The 23,464-nt window shown below is 33.0% G+C and overlaps 2 protein-coding genes across 2 annotated transcripts; both read right to left on the bottom strand.

The window, feature by feature from the left end:
* Positions 1-783: 783 nt before the first annotated feature.
* LOC127085374 (uncharacterized) lies at positions 784-3,046 on the bottom strand. The gene is made up of 7 exons (XM_051025892.1): positions 2,894-3,046; positions 2,450-2,536; positions 2,101-2,376; positions 1,760-1,921; positions 1,613-1,670; positions 1,265-1,407; positions 784-1,167 (listed from the first exon to the last, which is right to left on the bottom strand). Exons 1-7 carry the CDS (start codon positions 2,993-2,995, stop codon positions 784-786), a joined length of 1,212 nt encoding a protein of 403 aa, XP_050881849.1. The 5' UTR covers positions 2,996-3,046.
* A 15,993-nt stretch (positions 3,047-19,039) lies between these two features.
* On the bottom strand, positions 19,040-21,010 carry LOC127079013 (uncharacterized). Its single transcript, XM_051019430.1, has 7 exons — positions 20,852-21,010; positions 20,516-20,602; positions 20,168-20,443; positions 19,930-20,091; positions 19,799-19,852; positions 19,521-19,667; positions 19,040-19,423 (listed from the first exon to the last, which is right to left on the bottom strand). Exons 1-7 carry the CDS (start codon positions 21,008-21,010, stop codon positions 19,040-19,042), a joined length of 1,269 nt encoding a protein of 422 aa, XP_050875387.1.
* Between the last annotated feature and the right edge of the window lie 2,454 nt (positions 21,011-23,464).

Raw genomic sequence — 23,464 nt, 5'->3', positions numbered from 1 at the left:
TGATTTCTACTCATTTCTAACCCTAATCTTTGATTTCTACTCATTTGCATCAAAACTCAAACATTTATCGAGAACTCGAAAAACTTACAATAAATTGATGTTTTTGATGAATACGGATGATGTTACTGATGAAGATTGATGTTCCCTTGAGTTCTCTTGAGACTTGTTGAATGAAATTTGACTTCGTGAAGAGAAGAAATTTGAGAGTTGAAGTTGAATTTGAGTTGTGTGAAATGAGGAAGAAGAAGAATCTGACGCGATTTAACCTCCAAAATATTTCGAAGATGCATCTCCAGAATATGTTAACATTAGCTGACCTTTTGATGCGTCCAAAGATGCATCTCCGAAAATTGATTTTTTTAAAAAAATTTTTGCGTGATGCATAAGAAACATATGGAGTGTATTAAGAAACTCTTTTCATATTTCTACGAACTTTGAGGAAGAGATTCAAATAAACGATGGAGAATTTATAATGGTTTAACCTATAAAATAATAATAGGAATATTTTATTCAATATATGATCATATTAGTTGATGTTTTAAATTCTAATATTTCCATAATGTTCAGGTAAATATTTAATGGTTTAGGGTTTAAGGTTTCGATTTTAGGGTTTAGAAACACTTATAATTTTTTAATATTTTCCTTCACCTTCAAAATGTTTGCACAAACTATTTTATTATATTGCTCAAGTGATAATACAATATGTGTTAAAGTAAAGATGTAGACTTTCTTTTCCCATAACAAGACTCTAAAAACAATCCTATGTCTAGCCTATATGTGAATTCAAGGACAATAAGGAGAACTTTGCCCCACCCCTCCAAAATAGAATACAGGGTCTTTTCCATATTCAACATCATTGAGGGTATTGTAGCAGTAAGGTTCATCAGCATATGTAGAGACAAACTGTGGATACTTGAGAGATTTTGAATTATCCTTAATTCTTATGTTGCTCATGTAACATGCGAACCCGAATCGACGATCTGCTGCTGCTCCACTGCCCATCTGTGTTGAAGTGTGAGGAGGGTCTTTTTTTACCTTATCACTGTACACTTGCCCACCCCATTGAACCAATGATGCCGTATGTCTTAAGTTACCTAATAACTCTGCTGGCCAATAACCTATAACTGTGCCATTCTTTATATTAAGCCACCAGTTCCCATCCTCATCCTAAATCATGCCAACAATTTGTGAGAAAATTAATTACTATTTGTTTTTTACATTAAGATAGTTCAATATAAATATGTGAATAATATGTTATGATTACCCAAAATATTCCAATGTTGATTTCATATTGTTGGTTAAACTGAGATGAATAAGGTCCAACAGTAGCACCAAGCGCTGTACTTGAGCCTACATGCACAAATCCAGCACATGTAACATCAAAGCAGCCGGTTGTATAGTATGAATCTTTCTGCACCACAATCAAGAAACCAAAAATCAATGTAGATTTCTCCTAGGTTAGTATATAAAACTTATGAAACATGACATCTAAGGTGGGTATGGTGTCTGACACAAACTCAACACCGACATGATATTGATGTGTCAATTTGAATGTTGTGTGTCTCACTAATTGTCGGTGATTCATAATATAAATCATGTAAAGAATAGAAACTTGCCGTCCAGGCTGCAAACAATCGAGAGTTGAAGTCACCATACAACTCGGGATGAACCTAATCCATAACATACATAGAGATCATTAGGCATATTAAACAAGATATATGATAGAAAAATCACCTAAGGAAGTAGGGTGATTACTAACCATCCAGCCTGCTTCAACGCTTTCAAAATTATCACCATTGTCAGCTTTAAGCCATATTTGAGCAGTAGTAAAATCTCCTTTTTTTTCAACATTTGGATTCCATATGTTAATATTTGCACTTGCACCTATAAAACGGAATCCATATGCAGTGAGATGTGATTCCTGCATAATCATATATCTATTTTCATCAGAATTAATATATTAGCTAAAAAAAATCAACATCTATCTATCTATATATATATATATATTATATATATATATATATATATATATATATATATATATATATATATATATATATATATATATATATATATAACAATTGTGATATGTGTATATACCGAGCGATTTGGCAGATTAATGTAATCATCAGTAACACCGAGGTTGACGAAATTAGGGTTTGTATTGTTCGTGGTAGAATGGCCATATGGTGGTTTTCGTCCAAAGAGTTCAAGTGAATAAGCTCTCAACAAGTCCTTCTTTTGAATTCTACGAATAGGGACGGTATCTTTTGGACAACTTCCGCTTTTCTGCCATAGCTGAAACACTTCGGAGCTTGCGTTGAGAGTACCTCTCACGCTTGAAGGTTCGAAATCAAGAAGAAAACTCGGTATCGTCTGCACAGTGTTGAACAATGTCAAAAATCTAATATATGAAAAATCAAATTTGAAAGCTAATAGTTTAACTTACCTTGATAGTGTGATTCTTTAAGGCGGGATGGTCAAAAGCAGGTTGGTTGTAGATGTGGACGCAGTCGATAATGTCTCCATCTTCACTCTGAAAATCCAAAACATGTTGATCTAAAAAACTTAGTTCTAATAATCTTAAAATGTTTTCATTAATAAGAGTTGAATTATGTTACTTATATTTAAAAAATAGTTAAGATATTTTGTAAAATATTTTATATCAAGTTGTTATCTAACTATATTTTCACTAAAATATAGAAAAATTATTGTCCTGATAAACCGATTAAATTAGTTAAGTTGATAGTTCTGCAGGGACATTCGACTACAGAAATACGAATTCGAACTTATGACATCTTATTTATTTATCTTTAAAAAATGAAATTTCAACAACTAAATATGTAACTTGTAAATTGGACATATTTGTTAGTATTTAATTAAAATTGCATACCTTGATGGATTTCACTGCAGGCTTGTTTAGAAGCTTCAATTTGGCTTCTATTTCTCTATCTAAAGATGATAATGCTCTTGCTTCAACTTGTAATTCTAGCATAAACCACAATGTAAAAAACACTCCAAACAACAACGTTGCAACCTTGCATTTTCCCATTTCTCCTTCAATAAACTTGTAGGCATTTCAGATAAATGGAACACATTATTTATACAAAGTATTATAGTGCATGTAAGGGAAAAATGACAATAACAATAAATATTTTAATATATTATATTATTTTATTTTGTTAATTTTATAATGAATGATATTAATATCTTTTATGTGATTCTTTTTGGAAAAAAATATTTTTATTATGACATTTATAATTACAGATTCATTTCATAATAAAATATATACTTATTTATTTTACCATCCCCTTTATAATTATGGAATTAAAATATATTTATTTATTATTTTATTCCCTCCTTTTCCAATTCATTTTAGAAAAAAAAGTTTTAATCTAACCGTTAAGTTAATTTATATTTCAAAGATACGATTAATTGTTATTTTTTCTTATTTAATCTATAAACGTAAACTTTTATATCATCTATCGTTGAAAGATATTAGTTAATACTTGCTTTAAAATAATTTTATACAAACGTTTCAGTCAAATAAATTAACTAAGATTTTTTTCTAGAATCAATGTATCTTTATTTCATAACTACTCTTAATATCAATGTATTTCATAACTAAATATATTTAGTTAATTATTCTCTCCGTCTAAGAGTAGTATAATTATAGTTGTGTTAATTTTAATAATAAATGAAGGTTACTTAATTTATATTTTAAAAGTATCACTAATTAATATATTTTCTTGTTTAATCTATAAAATTAATTTTTATACACAATAACAACAAAATATAAATTTTCTTATGAATTTTCACCTCAGTTAAATATTCTGCTAAGGTGAAATCTATTTAAATATGCATCTTGTTTTTCAATTAAACAAAAAAAATCATCTATCTCCTTGATTGGATAAGTAATCCATGAAAAAAGTGATAAATATCCTCTAATGCTTAGGCTTCCTAACCCAACCGATAGTAAAACTCTAAATTTTCCTTTTCCATAACAAAATGCTATAGTCTTATTCACTTTTGTATTAGTGAATACAAATGTGCCCTAGAAAATTTTATTTTCTCCCTCGAAATGTCATCTTTCATAAACAAACGAAATATGAAACTTCATCTTTTTCACTATTTCTTTCATAAACAAAACTCGAAAACACAATTTCTTCTATAAATGTCATAATTTGACATAAGTTCTTAAATCTCGTTTATCTATTTAAAATATGTGTAAATTTATTACAATGTGACTAAGAAAGTGATATTACAACATGACTTAGCAAAATTTTGAACTTAGCAGAGCTTTTATTTAAAATGCATGATTTGTGTATGATTTTGATTTTATTTTCAGAAAGTAGTTATTGGTTGAAGTTTGATGAAAGCTGGTAGGTTAAGTGTGTGGTATTATAATGGAGGGGTTGAATTTCTTCAATTCACTAAAAGAAATCTTTCTGAAAATAATATAATTTTTTATCGTCCCTGTGTTTTGTGTCGAAATACGAAAAAAAACATGAAAAGAAAGAATTATTGAATCATCTATATTGTGATAGAATTTGTCAAAATTATACGAGATGAATGTGGCATGTGAAGTGACAAAAACCTCAATGGTGTCACTTAAAGATGAAAATGGTGTAGATATGGATAATCGACTAGAAGATATGATCTGTGATATTGGAGAAGATTCTTTTAAGATATCTCATATGTATGATACTTTATGTAATGACAAGGAATAGTCGTTATATATGGGGAGCACAAAAATTTATATGATTTTCAGTGGTGTTAAGACCGTTTAATTTAAAGAAAAAATGGATGGACAATAAAAGTTTTATTGAATTGCTTGAATTGTTGAAAGACCACTACATTAAAAAAACGAGTAAATTTGGGCGGTTAATTCAAGAAGATTCTGGCGGTTTGAACCTCCACAACTAACAAATACGCTGTAAATTTGATTGCACAAGGAATATAATGGCAGTTTAAAAATAAACACCGTACAAAATATATCTTTGGTAACACTATATTATTAAGTCCGTTTAATCAACCATAGTATAACTAATTTTTACGCTCCTAATTTTTTTATATATTTTATCACAAGACTTTTCATCACGATTAGTTATACCAACTGCGGTGATAGATGAAAGGTTACACCCTTAGAATTCCCGCACTAATAATTTTCTATTTTTTTATTAGTAAAAGAGTTTGTCCTTATACACTTATATATATTTTAATATTAAAATACATATCACCACAGTTATTATCAAAAATCATGTGAAAAATACTTACATTTCTTCACGATTTTTAGTATCGATCATAGTTAAAGGTGTTACTTATATATAAGCAAAGTTATCTTGTTTAAGTAGAGAACAATCATCTCTCTTGAAGCAAAACCCTGTCATCTCTTTTACACCTTTCTTCTTCTTCCACAAAATTGTTTCTTCTTCTTCATAATAAAAGATAATCAATTTCAAAACTATTTCTTCTTTATCTTTCTTCTTCTTCTTCTTTTTATTCATACGCTTTTTTCCATGTTATTCATACGTTTTCTTCCATTTGTTTTGTATAGGTTCTAATCTTCATCACCGTTGAAAAACTTTCAAGGTACATCATTCTTTCGACCTATTCATTCCATTTGGTGTTATAAAATAGTTGATGTTCATCATGTGTCAAATGTGCTTCGTATGTTTCTTGCCTCTTGAGTTAGTTTTGTAGGTTTGACATTATCTCTTTAAGCTCTTTAAGCTTTCGGAATTCCATCATCTCTTATCTGAATTGAACGAGGCATGAAAAATATGGATTCAAAGTTGTTGTTGTTGTGCCAGGTAAAATGTTCTTGTTTAACGATTCTATTTATTTATTTTGTTGTTCTTTTTGTTTTCTTGTTGTTCTTGTTGCTTTTGTTGTTTTTGTTGTTTTTATTGTTGTTCTTGTTGTTATTTTTGTTGTTTTTGTTGTGGTTTTTGTTGTTCTTGTTGTTTTTGCATTAAAAAATATTTAATATTAGATATTATGATAAAAGTTATCATTGTAGTCAGGCAAAACATGTGACAAAAATGAAAAATTGGGCTGACTTACAACCTTAGTTGCTTATTATAACCGTAGTTATATGTAGTACGCTTTCCAGTTTATTACAACGCCCAATAAGCTATAGTTGTAAATAGTCAGTTTACAGCCACACACTACCTCACCACAGTTTCTCAAACGTGATTATAGAGCTTTCACAACTGTGATTATAGGTGTTTTTCTCAGTAATGGTCTCATCATGGATATTAAAGAACGCATTCCTATTCAATTAGAGCATGATCAAGATTTAGAGATTTTATGTATTGATCCTAAAGATATAAAGGATTTTTTGTTTGCAAATGAGTAGTTTGACATAACGATACTTAGTTGTGGTGCGTGTAAGTACAATTTCTATTCTAATAAATGTCAATTTTAAATTTGTGCACATCAGTAATTTTAATATTAAGACTCACTTCATTTTTTCAATTTTGTTTAACCAATTAGTTACATGCATCATTTTTGTATAGGATCAGATAAATCAGATATTTATGGATTCTTTGACTCATTTAATATTCCACTTACAAATAATTATCAAAAAGTGATTGAAACATACATATCATTAGGGGTGGAAAAAAAGGGCCTGACCCGCTGGGCATGCCCGTTTTGCCCGTACTTTAGTGCAGGGCGGGCCAAGGATTTAGGCCATCACCCTCTAATGTGTCCGTCCCGTCCCGCCCCATTTTTTTTCGAGGGCTTTTGCAGGCACGTGCATTTACATATATTTTTGCATTTTTAGGCTTAAAATGTGTAGTGCCCGCGGGCTTTCCCCGCTCCGCCCTCACTTTTTTTTGCGGGGAAGGCCTAAGTTTTAGGCCCACATCCTCAACTATGACCGTCTCGTCCCGTTTTTTTGCGGGCTTTTGCGGGATGGGCCTAAACGGGGCGGGCATGCCCGTTTGCCACCCCTACATATCATCACGGTTAAGAGATGTGAATAAAGACTGTTATTTAATATCATTTATTGATTCATGGGTAATTTTAAAATTGTGGTTTCTCTATTATATTTAGTTTTCATATTTTACTAGTTACTAATTATGCTCTTGTTCTTTCAGTGGTTACTCGCAATTGATTATTATATGTCCCAAGCAGAATAAAGTAATTATGCTATGTTCATTAGCCAAATCAGTTGAAGTAAAGATGAAGCGTATAATTTCTACGTAATTCATATTTTATGAGACTATTAGTAATAGTTCCTTTGACTTTATAATTAGCTTAGGAACTAATGTTTAAAATATTTTCAATATATAGAGTTGTGGAGGGAATCAATATGTTGAACAACGTTAGAAAAATCCCAAGTTTTATACGCCTTTGGTAAGGATATTATTTTTTATATTTACCTATAATTATATGTGTGGTTATATATTCATGTAATATTGTTTAAACTTATAGACGAGGAAACAAACATGAGGATACGAGTGTGGTTATTATGTAATCAAACACATGCTAAACATATTAGAGATATAAGAGGTTAGTTAGGTTAGTTACTTGTTGACGTTAGTTACTATTTAGTTAATGTCTATAAAGAAGCTTAAGATAGCCAAATTGTAATCATCTCTTCACTTGTAATATTTTAATTGTTATTAACAAATAATAGTTTGAAGCTTTTTCTCTATTTCTTTCGTGGATATCATCACTACTACGAAAAAAACACCAATCATAACGTTGAAAAAGGGATACAACCACGTATGATCAACCATTGTTAGGTAAGGTGTGATTGTATGTATGATGTTTTTCACCACAGACGTATGACCGTTGTGATAAACTAGGTAGCGAATTATATATGACAACAATCAAAATATACAACCGTTGTGAAGCGAAAGGTCATGTGTTCGAAACACAATGATTGTATGGTTTATAATATTTTATACTCTATCTATAACAACAGTTGACATAAATAACTATGATTAAATACTTTATTTTAAAAAAAAAATTATTTTATTTTTCCATATATTACAGACCTGTATTTTTTACTTATATATATATATATATATATATATATATATATATATATATATATATATATATATATATATAGCTAAATATTTAAAAATATCAAATTAAACAACAAAAATATATTTACAACCATCAAAGAGGAAGTCATATAATACCACCCCATTTTCAACTAACGCATTGAAAATAAACGCACAACATTTACAAGTCTAAGGCTTCGGAAGAGAAATGTATTATGTCGTTAAACATCTACATAAACAAGTGAAAAAAAATTGAATATCATGTGATTTGAATTATAATAGAAAATTACTTTAACATTAATATGTTATTATAAATATTTCATGATATTATATATACACGATCTCACGAATCAACAATGTCGAGAGAGATGAGGTTAAACATGTCTTTCAATTACATAGTATCTACACTCGTATCCCTTTGCTTGTTTTATATTCTAAAAATGTAAACATTTCATGAATATATATATATATATATATATATATATATATATATATATATATATGTGTGTATGTGTGTATGTATATATATATATATATATATATATATATATATATATATATATATATATATATATATATATATATATATATATATATATATATATATATATATATATATATATATATATAAATGAATGTCACAATTAATTCACTTATCTTGAACTCACTAAATGCAAACTTTTTTCTAGAGTTGTTCAATCTATAGTGTCTCTCCACAATCCTATATATTGAAAATGATTTAAAAATATTACAGGCAAAGATAATTACAAAGTCAAGAAAATATTACTAAAAGTCTCATAAACGTAAAGTTACCTAGTAATGATTTGTTTCATCATAGGATCAAGTTCATAGTGTAACAAACACACTATAGTTACCATATTCGTCCGAAGAGATATGATGATTAATTGATAAAATTCTCTGAATGAACAATACAAGCATATATAATTAGTATTTGGTAAAATATGAAAACTAACTATAATAGAGAAACCATGATTTTAAAATTACTTACTTATTGAGGAATGATGCTAAGTAACATTCTTTCCCCCCGCTATTCGTGATGTTAAGTATTATTCAATGGTTTTTGTAGAATTATTTGTAAATCGTACTCAAACTAGATCCAACAATCCATAAGTATTTTATTTATTTAATTCTATTAAAACACAATGAATGTACCTAAATGGTTAAATAAAATACAAAAAACACGTGAAAAATTAATTTTATACAAAACAATGAATGTACCATCATGAGATATACTTACGTGCACCAAACTTGTAGTAACCCTATGTCCAGCCGTCATTTTCCAACGATTATATCCTTTATATTTTTAGGAATGATAAAATATTCCTTTAACCCATCCATCTCTGGATCATGTTCTAGCGCAAGAGTAAACACTACGACTTTGTTGCGCATAACGTAACATAACATGTTGGAATATGATTCTTTAGAGGGAGCCAATAACCTATTATAGATCTCTCTAACTATGAGGGTGGCTGAACAATTGTCTTTTATGCTTGCACCACGTACAATATTTCTATCAGGCAATTGATCATCAGCATCAACATCTTCATTTGTACACTATGAGACGGTTCCACCGATTTTCTACATCATAAAAAATCACAGGAACACAAAATATAATTAACACAATATATATCATACATTTCAAATATCATAATATTCTCACTCTCACATACCACATATAACTCTTTTATTTCTTCCAATTCTTTCCTGCGAGTTTCTCGCTCCGTTTCTAACTTCTCTTCAAATTCTTGCTTTTAAGTATTTATCTTTCTATGGAGCTCTTCCAAAGTTTCTTTTTACACTTGCCTGGTACTTTTTCCAGACGTACCAAAAAAATACTCCTAGACCGATGTCATCTTCAACCCCACGGACACGTCCGCCATGCTCCTTTATTCTTATTGCTTCTACTAATATATCTTGTCGTGACTCTGTAATAAAGGAACCTTCACGGGCTGAGTTAACCAATGAATCCTATATAACATGATAAAACATACATTCTTTTATTACCAAATGGATTTAAATAACACATAACATACGCACAACAAATCATACTTACAATTTTCTCAGTGACTGCTCTTGAGGCATCTTAAGTGTACTCTTCATTTGGCCTTTGTCGAGCCCTCTTCCACTTCATCAATAATAGCATTAACAATAGTATCTTCAACAAACATCATAAATAATATCATCATCAACAAACATCATCAACAACAACAATGGCATCAAGGCACAAACATCATCAACAATAGCATCATCAACAAACATCAACAACAATATCATCCTCAATAACATCATCATTAACAAAAGCATAATTAACAACAACATCATCAACAATAGCTTCAACAAAAACAAACACATAAAAACCAATGCAAAATGACGGTATTGTAGATGCATGGGGAAAAAGTTTATGTACCGGAAACATGATGAATATGTAAAAAAATGTTGTCAGAATCTTTGAGTTTCTCCTCAATAGCAAAACCGAAGGCTCGTCAAGAACGAAGAACATTGTGGCGGCTCCTTCCTTGACGGTACAAAAGCACAAACGTTGGTTGAAAAATGTTGTTGTTTCTTCAAGTTTGAAGATGGTGTTGTACGTTTCGTTAGGGTTGAAACTGGTTTTGTTTCGTTTGGGTCGAAAATGGTGTTGTTTGGTTAGGTTAGGGTTGAAAATCATGTTGTTTCGTTAGGGGTTGTTTCTTGATGGAAATGAAAATATGGAATTGGAGAGACAAGATAGCTAGATCTGTTTAAAGTGATTAGACCATATCACCACAGTTGTTTATCAAAACCATTGTGATATATGAAGAAATTTTACAAAAAAAACGTCAGGTTTTAAGCAATTAAATTTTTATAAAATAATAAAAAAGCTATATTATAACGGTATTTTTAGACAATTATAGTGATATAAGATTTACATTCATGATATTTTATAAAAAAACGTCACGTTTTAAGTAATTAAAATTTTAAAATAATAATAATAAATATATTATAACGATTTGTTTAAACAACTGTGGTGATATAAGATTTACATTAATGATACTTTTAAAAAAAATCAGGTTTTAATCAAATTAAAAATGTTAAAAAATGATTAAAAATATATCACAATGGTTAGTTTAATAACCCGTTATGATATAACTTTAGTTTTTTAATAAAAATGAAAGGCGGTGTTAAAATACTGAAGAAATGATGAATTGGCCGGCGCTAAGAATCAAACTAATGAAACGTCAACTGATATCACTATGGTTGTTTTAAAAACCCGTGGTAATAAATTAATAATGTTTAATTAATTTATATATATATATATATATATATATATATATATATATATATATATAATATATATATATATATATATATATATATATTATATATATATATATATATATATATATATATATATATATATATATATATATATATATATATATATATATATATATATATATGCGCATGAGGGACCGTGTGTCGCATTACGCGAAAAACCGGCGGGAAACAAGAACAACAGAGCCGCCACCGTGCGTTATTTATCCCAAAAGAGGGAAAGGAAACGCTCAGAGTAAACCTGGAAAAAGCATGGTCTCGCGACCAAAGAGAATGGGATCGGGAGTCGGTTATGCGAAGGGAAGGTATTAGCACCCCTACGCATCCGTCGTACTCGACGGGATCCACGCACAATAGGAAGGAAAATGGTTGCTAAACACTGCTCAAATAAACAAACACTGGCTGAAAGAGACACAAGAAAACAAACAAGACTGACTCGGCAGGATACCGCATCCTGGGCCTACTTAGTCTATCAAGCATAGACATCAGAGTCAAAGTAGTTCGGACTGGGGAAACGACACATGCTCGCTAGGATGTCGCATCCTATGCATACGTATCTCCTTTGGACGAAGGAGAATCAGAGCATTCGTAGCTCGGCTAACACGCACACAAACTAACACAGGCAAAGGCAAACGTGGAGCCTGAACGCCAATCACTGGACTTACATCAGCATCCGAACCAAAACACACACAAGAAGGCAAACATGGAGCCTGAATGCCAATCACTGGGCTTACATCAGCATCCGAACCAAAACAGACACACACTGGAACCCAGATGCCACTCGATGGACTTACACCGGCTTCCAAACCAAACAAACAAGAACAAACAAACAACAAGTTGCTAAGGAGTCGGGAACTCGAGCCTAGCAATTGTCGAACAAACACACACAAAAAGGAAAAAAAAGTGCCCGGAGAGACCTCGCACGGTCTCCTGCCTACGTACCCCATCTGGTATGAGGATCAGGGCGACGTAGTTCCCCTCAACGGGGGAGAAAGACTAGCCAGAAACCAAGGGGAGACACACTACCAGGGAGCTGTACTCGAGCCTAGTGTTATCATGCATCATTGCCCTATGTTATGGTTTCTACCTACTTGCACAACAGCAAGCTAATCCTATCCAGGAAGAAAGCAAGCATGCAAGCATCAACAAAACAAAACAAGCATTTCAAGCAAGTATTCACAAAGCACACACTATATCCAGTCAAGTGGGCTCAAATAAAGGGTTTGACTGCCAAGGCAAGTCATCTGTACAAGGGTAGTGTTAGCTCTTAACCTTGCCATTGAGGGGCTAAGGTGAAGCTGATGAAAGAAGAGTGAAGATAAGACTTCACAGCTCTTATCCCTGGTCAGGGAGAGCTTCAGACAAAGGAGCGTGGGTTCAGAAAGGAGGAACCCTTCTACACTCAAGACTCTGACACAACTGTACATTGTACAAGATCTTGGGTTTGTGTCCCAATGCATCAACACAGTGGTGTGAGCAGAGGGACGACTCAACAGAATAGCGGGGGATAGATTGCATATCCCTTGGGTTCCGCCAATTGCCTTAATCAAGGACTTTCCCTGCTTAGCACAAATGTAAACAAGCACAAACATCGCCTCTTAAGGAGGACTTCAGACAGTTGCCTGGCCAAATAACAGGCCAGGTCTTCCAGACTACATGGAGACAAGAATGTTATACCTCAGTGCAAATTGCTTATCAAGCAAAGCAAAGCAATATTAGCAACTAATGTACCTGAAATCAATCAAATATCATCAGTATACTAATCACACAACTAAACAGCAAATGGTTCACAGTTAACTATACACAGACAACATAGTCCAATGCACCAAAGTGCAAGCAACTCAAAAGCCAAACATCCTACAAAACAAAACAAGTTAGTGTACAATGTCAAATGACATCTCAATCAAAAGTGAATCCACCTCCTTAAGGTATTTTGCCTCTTAACCTGAAAATCACATTCAAACATGAGATACAAGGCCACTAGGACAAGCCTAGGGTCAAAAAGAAGGGAAAAAGTCAAAACAGCAAGTGAAACATGATCAACATCAACATTAATCACATACAAAGAGAATCCAATTGGTCTCATGTCTAAACCATACACCAAATTAATTTCATGCACAAATTAGATCAAGCTAGGCAATTATGAGTCATATAGGAGCAAACAGAATGACATCCCTCAAACAAATACCTAAACAGCTCAATAAATTCCAGAAAAATTCCAGCCTAAACAGGACACATTCAATGACCTACATATCAATTTTCATGTCATTTGGACAACAGGAAGTAGGTCAATGAAAATCAAAAAGTCAGCAGACCTCCAAACAAGTCAACACATGGTAGCAAAATGAGCATCAACTTCAATCACATGCCAAACAGTGAAAACAATTAAGAAATTGATGGGACCAAAGCCAAACTACACCTAAACATGTTATGAATCACTCCATCAAATTTCACATTCATATGATATAGTATGAGCATTTCATGAGACATAGAAATCAACTAGTCAAGCAAAGACCAAAAAATGCCAAACAGCAATCAAAAATCTCAATTAAATGGAAAATGAATCAACAATTCATGCAAACATTCATGGTGAAACTTGACACATACAAGACACAGCATGCCAAATTTGAGATCAATTGGAAAAGCCTAGGCATGTCAAATAAATTCATGAAATTGACCTAACCTAGTGTGACACAAATTATCACACCTCAATTCAAAAATTCATATCTACTTCACCAAGTATCCAAAAATTACAAACTCTACATGAAAATCACCATCAAGATGTCCAGAACAAGCACAAAAAATTTCATCCATTTATTTGAAGGCATCAACATTTTATGAATGAAATGGCAAAGCATACCCAAATTGAACACATTCAATCAAACCCTAGGCAATTTATTTTTCCACACGTGCACAAAAATAATAAAAATCACCAAAAAAAACTACACATCACAAGGAGAATAATGCAAAAAGTCTCATCAAATTTGGACAAAAAATGAATCACTTACGAATTTTTGAAGTTGCATGATCAAAATGAAATGAAAAATGAAAAAGAAAAATGAAATAATACAAATTAATATTGGATAATGGCAGTTTTGTAATTATTGCGTTCAGTAAGTGAAACGCAGAGTTTCATTTTATTTGTTGGCGCGCTGCTATTGGCTCAGGCTAGCGGGAAACAACAATTCAAACACAGCCAAGCGAAAACAAGATCAAACAAGCATTTGGACGTGTTCTTGAGCAAGAACAACAACAGAAATTCCAGAAAATCATGATGAACAAAACTCAACCAAAATGAGCAAACGATATATCAATGGAACCGTCTAAACACGTACATCATGGATATGAACTTAGTTTGACCTAATTCTAACTGTGCTGCACGGATCGAGCGAAAGAAGTTTCCTAGGTCAAAGTTCAAATCATGATATCTCATTCAAAACCTAACGAAAATCAATGATACAAGTTGCATCGTGTTCTACATCACAAGATCTACCTAAACCACATCAAGATTCTAGCAAAGGTTGAGATCGAATTCTGACCTTAAGATGATGGCAGATCGTGATTTGGCCTTGCTTTGATGTGAAACGTGAAAACAGATTATGCTTTAGGCATAGGAAAGTGATTGCAACAAGTAGTTTAGCTCCAGCATGCTCCAGATTGAAGAACCTTCAACTTGCCATGGATGAGTTTGAATGCAACAGTTCCAATTCTTCACTCCTTTGCCACGATTTGGATGAAACAGTTGTGCACCAACACTTGTAGAGCGTGGATCAAACAAGAACAAGCATAATTGATGAAGAATTTGATGAGAAATGATGAAAAATGTGTGGAAAAAGTTTGGAGAATTGGGAGGTTTTTGGAGGGAAAGTTTGTTAGATCTTGAGAAATGTGAAAATGTGATTAGTTTTTTCTGTTAGGTTTTGGTTTATATATGATATGCTAAACACGTTTACTTATGCTAAACCAAATGCTAATGAAAAATTAGGGAAAATGGAGGTGTTTGGACAAAACTTGAAAATTAGTGGTGCATGAAGTAATATGGACGTGAACAGTGCTGTATGAGAGCTCAAAACAGAGTTATGTATTGATACAAAAGCTCCTGCATCGATGCATAACGCATTTTTAACAGTATGGATCGATACATAACTCGTACGTATCAATACATAGCATTTTTTAACAGTATGCATCGATACATAACTCGTACGCATCAATACATAGCACTTTTTAGCAGTATGCATCGACACATAACTCGTATGCATCGATACATAGCACTTTTTAGCAATATGCATCGACACATAACTCGTATGCATCGATACATAGCACTTTTTGCCTTGCATGCATCGATGCGAAATTCGTATGCATCGATACATGGAAAATTTTGTCATGCACGCTCGGTGATAATTTGATCATATCTCCTCAACCGTTCATCCGATTCTCACGATCTTGGACTTTTTGGAAATGGGAGAGAAAGATCTACAACTTTCATGTTCAACAAAATTCCATTTGAAGATTTTTTGATGATGGAAAGTTGAGTGGAAGTCGTTCCAAAAACATGCCATTTTTTTGGAAACTTGAAACCATAGGTCATTTTTCCTTTTGGAAACTTTTGGTATGACCTCAAATCCTTCAATGTGAGTGTTTGAGATGTAAAAATGAGACTTATATGGACATGAATGAGGCCTTTCAAACCATCTCACACCTTCCGATCCATGAAAACAGGCACAGTTGACCACAGTTGACTTTCTAGGGTTTCTGAAGAAATTCAGCTTGACTGTTGACTTCTGATCATCCAATCCTTGGCCAAACCACTTCACAATGATCCTTAGACCATATGAACTTGATAAATCAACCATAGGGCTTTGTTCCAATGAAAATGACACTTGCTTGCTTGTTTGACTGATTCTCCTGACCAGTTTGACCTAATTTGTCAGTGGGCTTGCACTTGGGCAAATGGACAATGCAATGTTATGCAATGAACTATGTTATGTTAATGACCTAATCATGAAAATGTATGTACACAAGGTAGGGTGCAAATTTGAGGTGCTACACCGTGATATCAAAGCATGTCTGGTATTCATCTTAGAATTTGGGTTGAGCCTAACTCATCCTTACAAAACTGGATTGGAAGGTGAGGATTGTCCCCACTTATAAACACAACATATGTCATATCTCTAAGCAATGTATGACTAATTCACCCCTTCAAATCCAACACATTGAAGGTGATGTAGGTTACAACGAATGCAAGCCAAAATTTCACAATTAAGGCGACTAGAGGCGGGCCGCAATAAAGGCGGAAATTCCAACTCATCCCCTCACGCTCGGAACTGGACATTTGTAGCATTGAAATAAATGGTGGATGGCCCAACAGCGGAAACCTGATAGTAGATGGCTCACTGGATCTTAAACCAGGCTCTGATACCATGTTAAGAAATGTGGTTAGGCCTAACTCAACCCTACAAAACAGGTTCGTAGGGCGAGGATTTACCTCACTTATAAGCACATATTCAGGAAATATATTATTCGATATGAGATTCTTAACACACCCAATACTGTACATCTGGATCATAGAAAATAAATGGTGGGTGGCCCAATAGCAGAAACTTGATAGCAGGTGGTCAACTGAATCTTAAATTATGCTCTGATACCATCTTAAAATTTGGATTAGGCCTAACTCATCCCTAAAAACTCAACTTCTAGGGTGAGGATTTCCCCCACTTATAAACATAACACAAGTCATATCTCTAAGCAATGTGGGACTAAATCCCCCCCTTCAAATCCAACACATTGAAGGTGATGTAGGTTAAAATGAAGGCAAGCCAAAATGCCACAATTAAGGCGACTAGGGCGAGCCGCAATGAAGGTGGAAATTCCAACACATCTCCTCATGCTCGGAACCGGAAATCTGTAGCATTGGAATAAATGGTGGATGACCCAATAGCGGAAACTTGATAGCAGATGGCTCACTGAATCTTAAATCAGGCTCTGATACCATGTTAAGAAATGTGTTTAGGCCTAACTCAACCCTACAAAACAAGTTCGTAGGACGGGGATTGACATCACTTATAAGCACATATTTAGGCAATATATTATTCGATGTGAGATTCTTAACACACCCTCTCACGCCCAAGACTGGACATCTGGATCGTGAAAAATAAATGGTGCGTGACCCAATAGCGGAAACTTGATAGCAGGTGGCCTAGTAAATCTTAAATTATGCTCTGATACCATCTTAGAATTTGGGTTAGGCCTAACTCATCCATAAAAAATCGACTTCTAGGATGAGGATTTCCCCCACTTATAAACACAAACAAGTCATATCTCTAAGCAATGTGGGACTAAATTCACCCCTTCAAATCTAACACAATAAAAGTGTTGGAGGCTGCAATGAAGGCAAGTCAAAATGTCACAATTAAGGTGACTAGGGGTACCGCAATGAATGCGTAAATTACATCAAAACATAGTCTTTATCGGCATTGTTGATACTTGAGAGCATGTGTATATATTTACAATAAAAATTTGTTATTATTTAAAATCAAATGATCTTACGTTTTCTTCAATTTTTTATATAGATGTTTAACGATGTTACATCATTCTCACTAGAAGATTTAAAAGACGCTCGTACGCGTTGGACATCTTACTTCAATTTGATTTACAGGTCAGACTGATCATACTAATGTTTTAATATTTTGGATTTGATGTAAATAACATTTAGGTTTGTTTAACATTATGGTACTATATGTAAGTCATTGTGGTGCTAACATATAATGTAAAGTTCTATTAAAAAATTATGTATATGCTAGTTGGTTCATATTCCGTTTGTGGTAGTAAATGTTGTACACAATACATGAATTAAAAAAATATGACATAAATGAATTTTTTTTTAAAATAACAAAGGATTTCACTATACAGTTGTACCCCCTCTCGTCCTATTTATAAAAAACAATTTACTTTTTAGATCCATTCAACCATTAATATATTTGATCTAATAATATACCTGATACATTGATTATCCAATTAATCTAAAAAGTAAATTATCTCTTATAAATAGGATCAAAGGGAGTATCACTCAACCGTGTGAAATGTGGCACGTCAAATATGATATAATTATGGTGGGATGAGAATCAAACTCGTGACCTATTAACATTTCCGTGGTGGAAAGTAACATGCTTACTATCACACTTTACGTTACCACGGTTCATAACTCGTGGTCAAATTATATTTTCAATAGCGATAAAATATTTTTTTTTTGTAATAGTGTAAGGAAGTTGGATTCTTCACAATGGGAATGAGATTTTTGCTGAAAAATCATGGGAGAGCAATGCAAACCGATAAAACTCGTCAAACATAATCTTCACATCTGATCTTAGAAGATTCCAAAACCTTTCAGAAACTGAAGTCTCTGAATTTGAATGAAAACATCTTATTTTAAAACTTTATAAACACATGTATTTTATTATTCACCAAACACATTTTGCATCCGGTATGAAAATAAGAGTACTATTAAACTAAAAACTAGATATATAAATACACTATAAAATACTATAGTTATAATTTTCTTAATATATTTTTTTCACCTTCAAAATGTTTTCACAGACTATTTTATTACATTGCTGTTAATGCAAAAATGTCTACTTTTTTTCATGGCAAGTCTCCAAAAATAAATCTATGCCTGTGTGAAATCAAGGACAATAAGGAGGTTTTCTTCCTAACCCTCCAAAATAGAATACAGGGAATTTTCCATATTCAACATCATTGATGGCATTGTAGCAGTAAGGTTCATCAGCATTTGTGTTTACAAATTCTGGATACTTATGAAAACCTGAATAATCCTTAATTCTCACATTACTCATGTAGCATGCAAACCCAAATCTACCATCTGCTGAATCTCCACTTCCCATCTGTGTTGAAGTGTGAGGAGGTGCTTTCTTTACCTTATCACTATACACTTGTCCACCCCATTGAACAACTGTTGCACTATGTCTTAAGTTACCTAATAACTCTGCTGGCCAATAACCTATAACTGTGCCATTCTTTATATTAAGCCACCAGTTCCCATCCTCATCCTAAATCATGCCAACAATTTATCAGAAAATTAATTAATATTTGTTTTGTGCATTAAGATAGTTCAATATAAATATGTGAATAATATGTTATGATTACCCAATATATTCCAATGGCGATTTCATATTGTTGGTTAAACTGAGATGAATAAGGTCCAACAGTAGCACCAAGCGCTGTACTTGAGCCTACATGCACAAATCCAGCACATGTAACATCAAAGCAGCCTGTTGTATGGTATGAATCTCTCTGCACAACAATCAAGAGACCAAAAATTATTATCGATGTTGATGTGTCAGTGTGAATATTGTATCAGGTATCTGTGTCTGATTGATTGTCGGTGATTCATAGTATAAATCATGTAAAGAATAGAAACTTGCCGTCCAGGCTGCAAACAATCGAGAGTTGAAGTCACCATACAACTCGGGATGAACCTAATCCATAACATACATAGAGATCATTAGGCATATTAAACAACATATACACCTAAGGAAGTAGGGTGATGACTAACCATCCAGCCTGCTTCAACGCTTTCAAAATTATCACCATTGTTAGCTTTAAGCCATATTTGAGCAGTAGTAAAATCTCCTTTTTTCTCAACATTTGGATTCCATATGTTAATACTTGCACTTGCACCTATAAAATTGTATCCATATGTTGAAAGATACGCATTCTGCATGATTATGAATCCATTAATAAAGTAGCTGGAAAATCAACATGTATATAACAATTGCGATATGTGTATATACCGAACGATTTTGCAGATTAATGTAATCATCAGTAACACCGAGGTTGGTGAAATTAGGGTTTGTATTGTTCGTGGTGGAATGGACATATGGTGGTTTTCGTCCAAAGCGTTCAAGTGAATAAGCTCTCAACAAGTCCTTCTTTTGAATTCTACGAATAGGGACGGTATCTTTTGGACAACTTCCGCTTTTCTGCCATAGCTGAAACACTTGAGAGCTTGCGTTGGGAGTACCTCTCACGCTTGAAGGTTCGTAATCAAGAAGAAAACTCGGTATCGGCTGCACAGTGTTGAACAATGTAGAAAATCAAATTTGAAAGCTATGTGTTATGGAAAGTATAGAATAACTTACTTTGATAGTGTGATTTTTTAGGACGGGATGATCAAAAGCAGGTTGTTTGTAGATGTTAACGCAGTCGATAATGTCTCCATCTTCACTCTGAAAAACAAAAACAATATTTCTAAATTTTGTATCAAAATACATTAATTTAAAATGTTTTGATTAGTAAGAGTTGAAGTTTTATGTTGCATTTGCATGCGATTATTGAAGTTGTTGCTATATGCATTGTAGTAATTGTAGTTTGAATTTTATTATGAAGTTTTGAAACATATTTTTGAAAAACACTTAATGTTATAATTTTTCTTTATATAAAATCTAAAATGATGAGGAAGATAAAAATTTGCATACCTTGATGGATTTCACTGCAGGTTTGTTTAGAAGCTTCAATTTGGCTTCTATTTCTTTATCTAAAGATGATGATGTTCTTGCTTCAACTTGTAGTTCTAGCATAGAACACAAGGCGAAAAACACTCCAAACAACAAAATTGTAACCTTGTATTTCCCCATTTCTCCTTCAATAAACTTGTAGGCATTCAACATAAATAGAACACATATTTATACAATGTATTGTAGTGCATGGATGGGGAAAAATACAATATCAGTAGGTGTTTTAATATTTTTATTTCATTCTATTAGTTTTTTGATGAGTCATATTAATATCTTTAATGTGATATTTTTGGAAAAAATATTTTATTATGACATTTATATTTACAGATTCATTTCATAATATATATTTATTTTACAATCCCCTTTTAGATTATGGCATAAAAATATATTTATGTATTGTTTAGTCCCTTCCTTTTCAAGTTCATTTTAGAAAATAAATTTATTCTATAATTCTTTGGTCTATATTGGTATTATTTACATTATTGTCATAAACCTTATCATTCTTATACTTCCAACGTCTTCACAAACACATTCCTTAGGATTTTTACTCTTGCTGGCATGAATCACCCAATTCAGTTCATGTGTCCACTCCCTTGGAATATATGATAACTGCAGCCACTCCAAAATATATTTACATTCTTTTGCCATGTCTTTGCATTCAAACATAAGATGTTGAATAGTTTCAGTTTTTTCACAAAAGCTACAAGTATCATTCCCCAACATGTCAAACCAATGAAGTCTATCCTTTGTTGCAAGCCTATTTTGGCAAGCAGACCACAAAACAAACAACGCTCTAGGTCGTGCCACATTGTCATAGAAGAGCTCCGCCATTGAACTTGTTGCTGGTGATCTAATAGCACATAGTAGAACTTCCTCATTTTAAACTTCTTTGTTTGCAAAACATCGTGCCACTCTTCCACGACAAAAGGAAGTAAATCTCTTATAACTTCTGTATATCATTAGAATACATCCTTGGTCTTTATACAGACTTAGAAACTTCAGTTATTCTAGGAAACATAATTACTAGTAAATACTATTAATTGGCAATTATCTATTGACCTTCCAACTACAACAGACTCTTAATCTCTCCATTAACTTATTAATAAAATCCATTAACTATAACATTAAAGTTTATTCAACAAAACTCCTCTGTAAACTTAAATGTTTCTTTTATTCATCATGCCTATCAATTTCTTGCCTCTGTCAAAGATTTCTTTTGATAGTGGTTTTGTGAAAATGTCTGATGCTTGGTCCTTACTTGCTACATGCTTCAATTTGACATTTCCTTCCTTCACGTGTTCTCGAATGAAGTGGAAGTGAACATCAATGTGTTTGCTCCTTTCATGGTTTACTGGATTCTTTGCTAACTCAATTGCTGACCTGTTGTCAACTTGTATTATTGTTGCACCTTTCTGTTTTAGCTCCGTTTTACTCATAAATCTTCTGAGCCATATTGCATGACAAACGCACCAGGATGCTGCTACATATTCTGCTTCACATGTCGAAAGTGTTACTATTGGCTGCTTTTTAGAAAGCCAAGTGAATGCAGTATTTCCCATGAAGAACACATATCCAGAAGTGCTTTTTCGATCGTCTATATCTCCGCACCAATCACTGTCAGAGTAACCAACCAACTTGTATTTGTCTGAATTCGAGTAGAACATCTCAAGTGACATTGTTCCTTGGATGTACCTCAAAATTCACTTCAATGCTTTCCAATGTGTGTAAACTGGCTCCTCCATGAATCGACTTACAATGCCTACACTTAATGAGATATCTGGTCTTGTACATGTGAGATAGCGAGGACTTCCTACCAAACTTCGATATTTGCCTGCTTCGACACGTTCTCCTCTATCAAATTTCGACAACTTTGTTCCTGGTTCCATTGGCGTCGAAGCCGGATTACAGTTTTCCATCTTATATCTTTTCAAGATTTCTTTTGCATATTTTTCTTGTGAGATGAAGATTCCTGTTTCTTCTTGTCGAACCTCCAGACCAAGAAAGAATCTCATCAGGCCTAAGTCTGTCATCTCGAATTCACGTGTCATTGTGCTTTTGAATTCTTCTATCATCTGATCATTACTGCCCAGAAAGATAAGATCATCGACATAGAGAGCAACAAGTAATACATTCCTTCCATTTTTCTTCACGTAGAGGGCATGTTCGTACGGACATTGCTCGAACCTGTTCTCCTTGAAATATGTGTCGATACGTGTGTTCCATGCCCGCGGTGCTTGCTTCAGCCCATATAGCGCTTTCTTCAATTTTAGTACCTTCTTCTCTTCTCCAGCTTTCATGTACCCGAGTGGTTGTTCAACATAGACTTCTTCTTCGAGTACACCATTCAGAAAAGCTATTTTGACATCCATTTGAAATATTGGCCATTTGAATTGAGCAGCTTGAGATATGAGTAATCGAATTGTCTCCATTCTTGCAATAGGTGCAAATACTTCGTCATAATCAACTCCTGCTTTCTGTTTGTATCCCTTCGCAACAAGTCTCGCTTTGTATCGTTCTATTTCTCCTTGAGCGTTCACCTTTTTCTTGAATACCCACTTTACACCAATGGGTTGA

The sequence above is a fragment of the Lathyrus oleraceus genome, chromosome 5 (assembly GCF_024323335.1).
Source record: "Lathyrus oleraceus cultivar Zhongwan6 chromosome 5, CAAS_Psat_ZW6_1.0, whole genome shotgun sequence".
Lineage (NCBI taxonomy): Eukaryota > Viridiplantae > Streptophyta > Magnoliopsida > Fabales > Fabaceae > Lathyrus > Lathyrus oleraceus.
The sequence above is the reverse complement of the archived record's forward strand: the minus strand, read 5'-3'. Positions and strand labels throughout refer to the sequence as shown.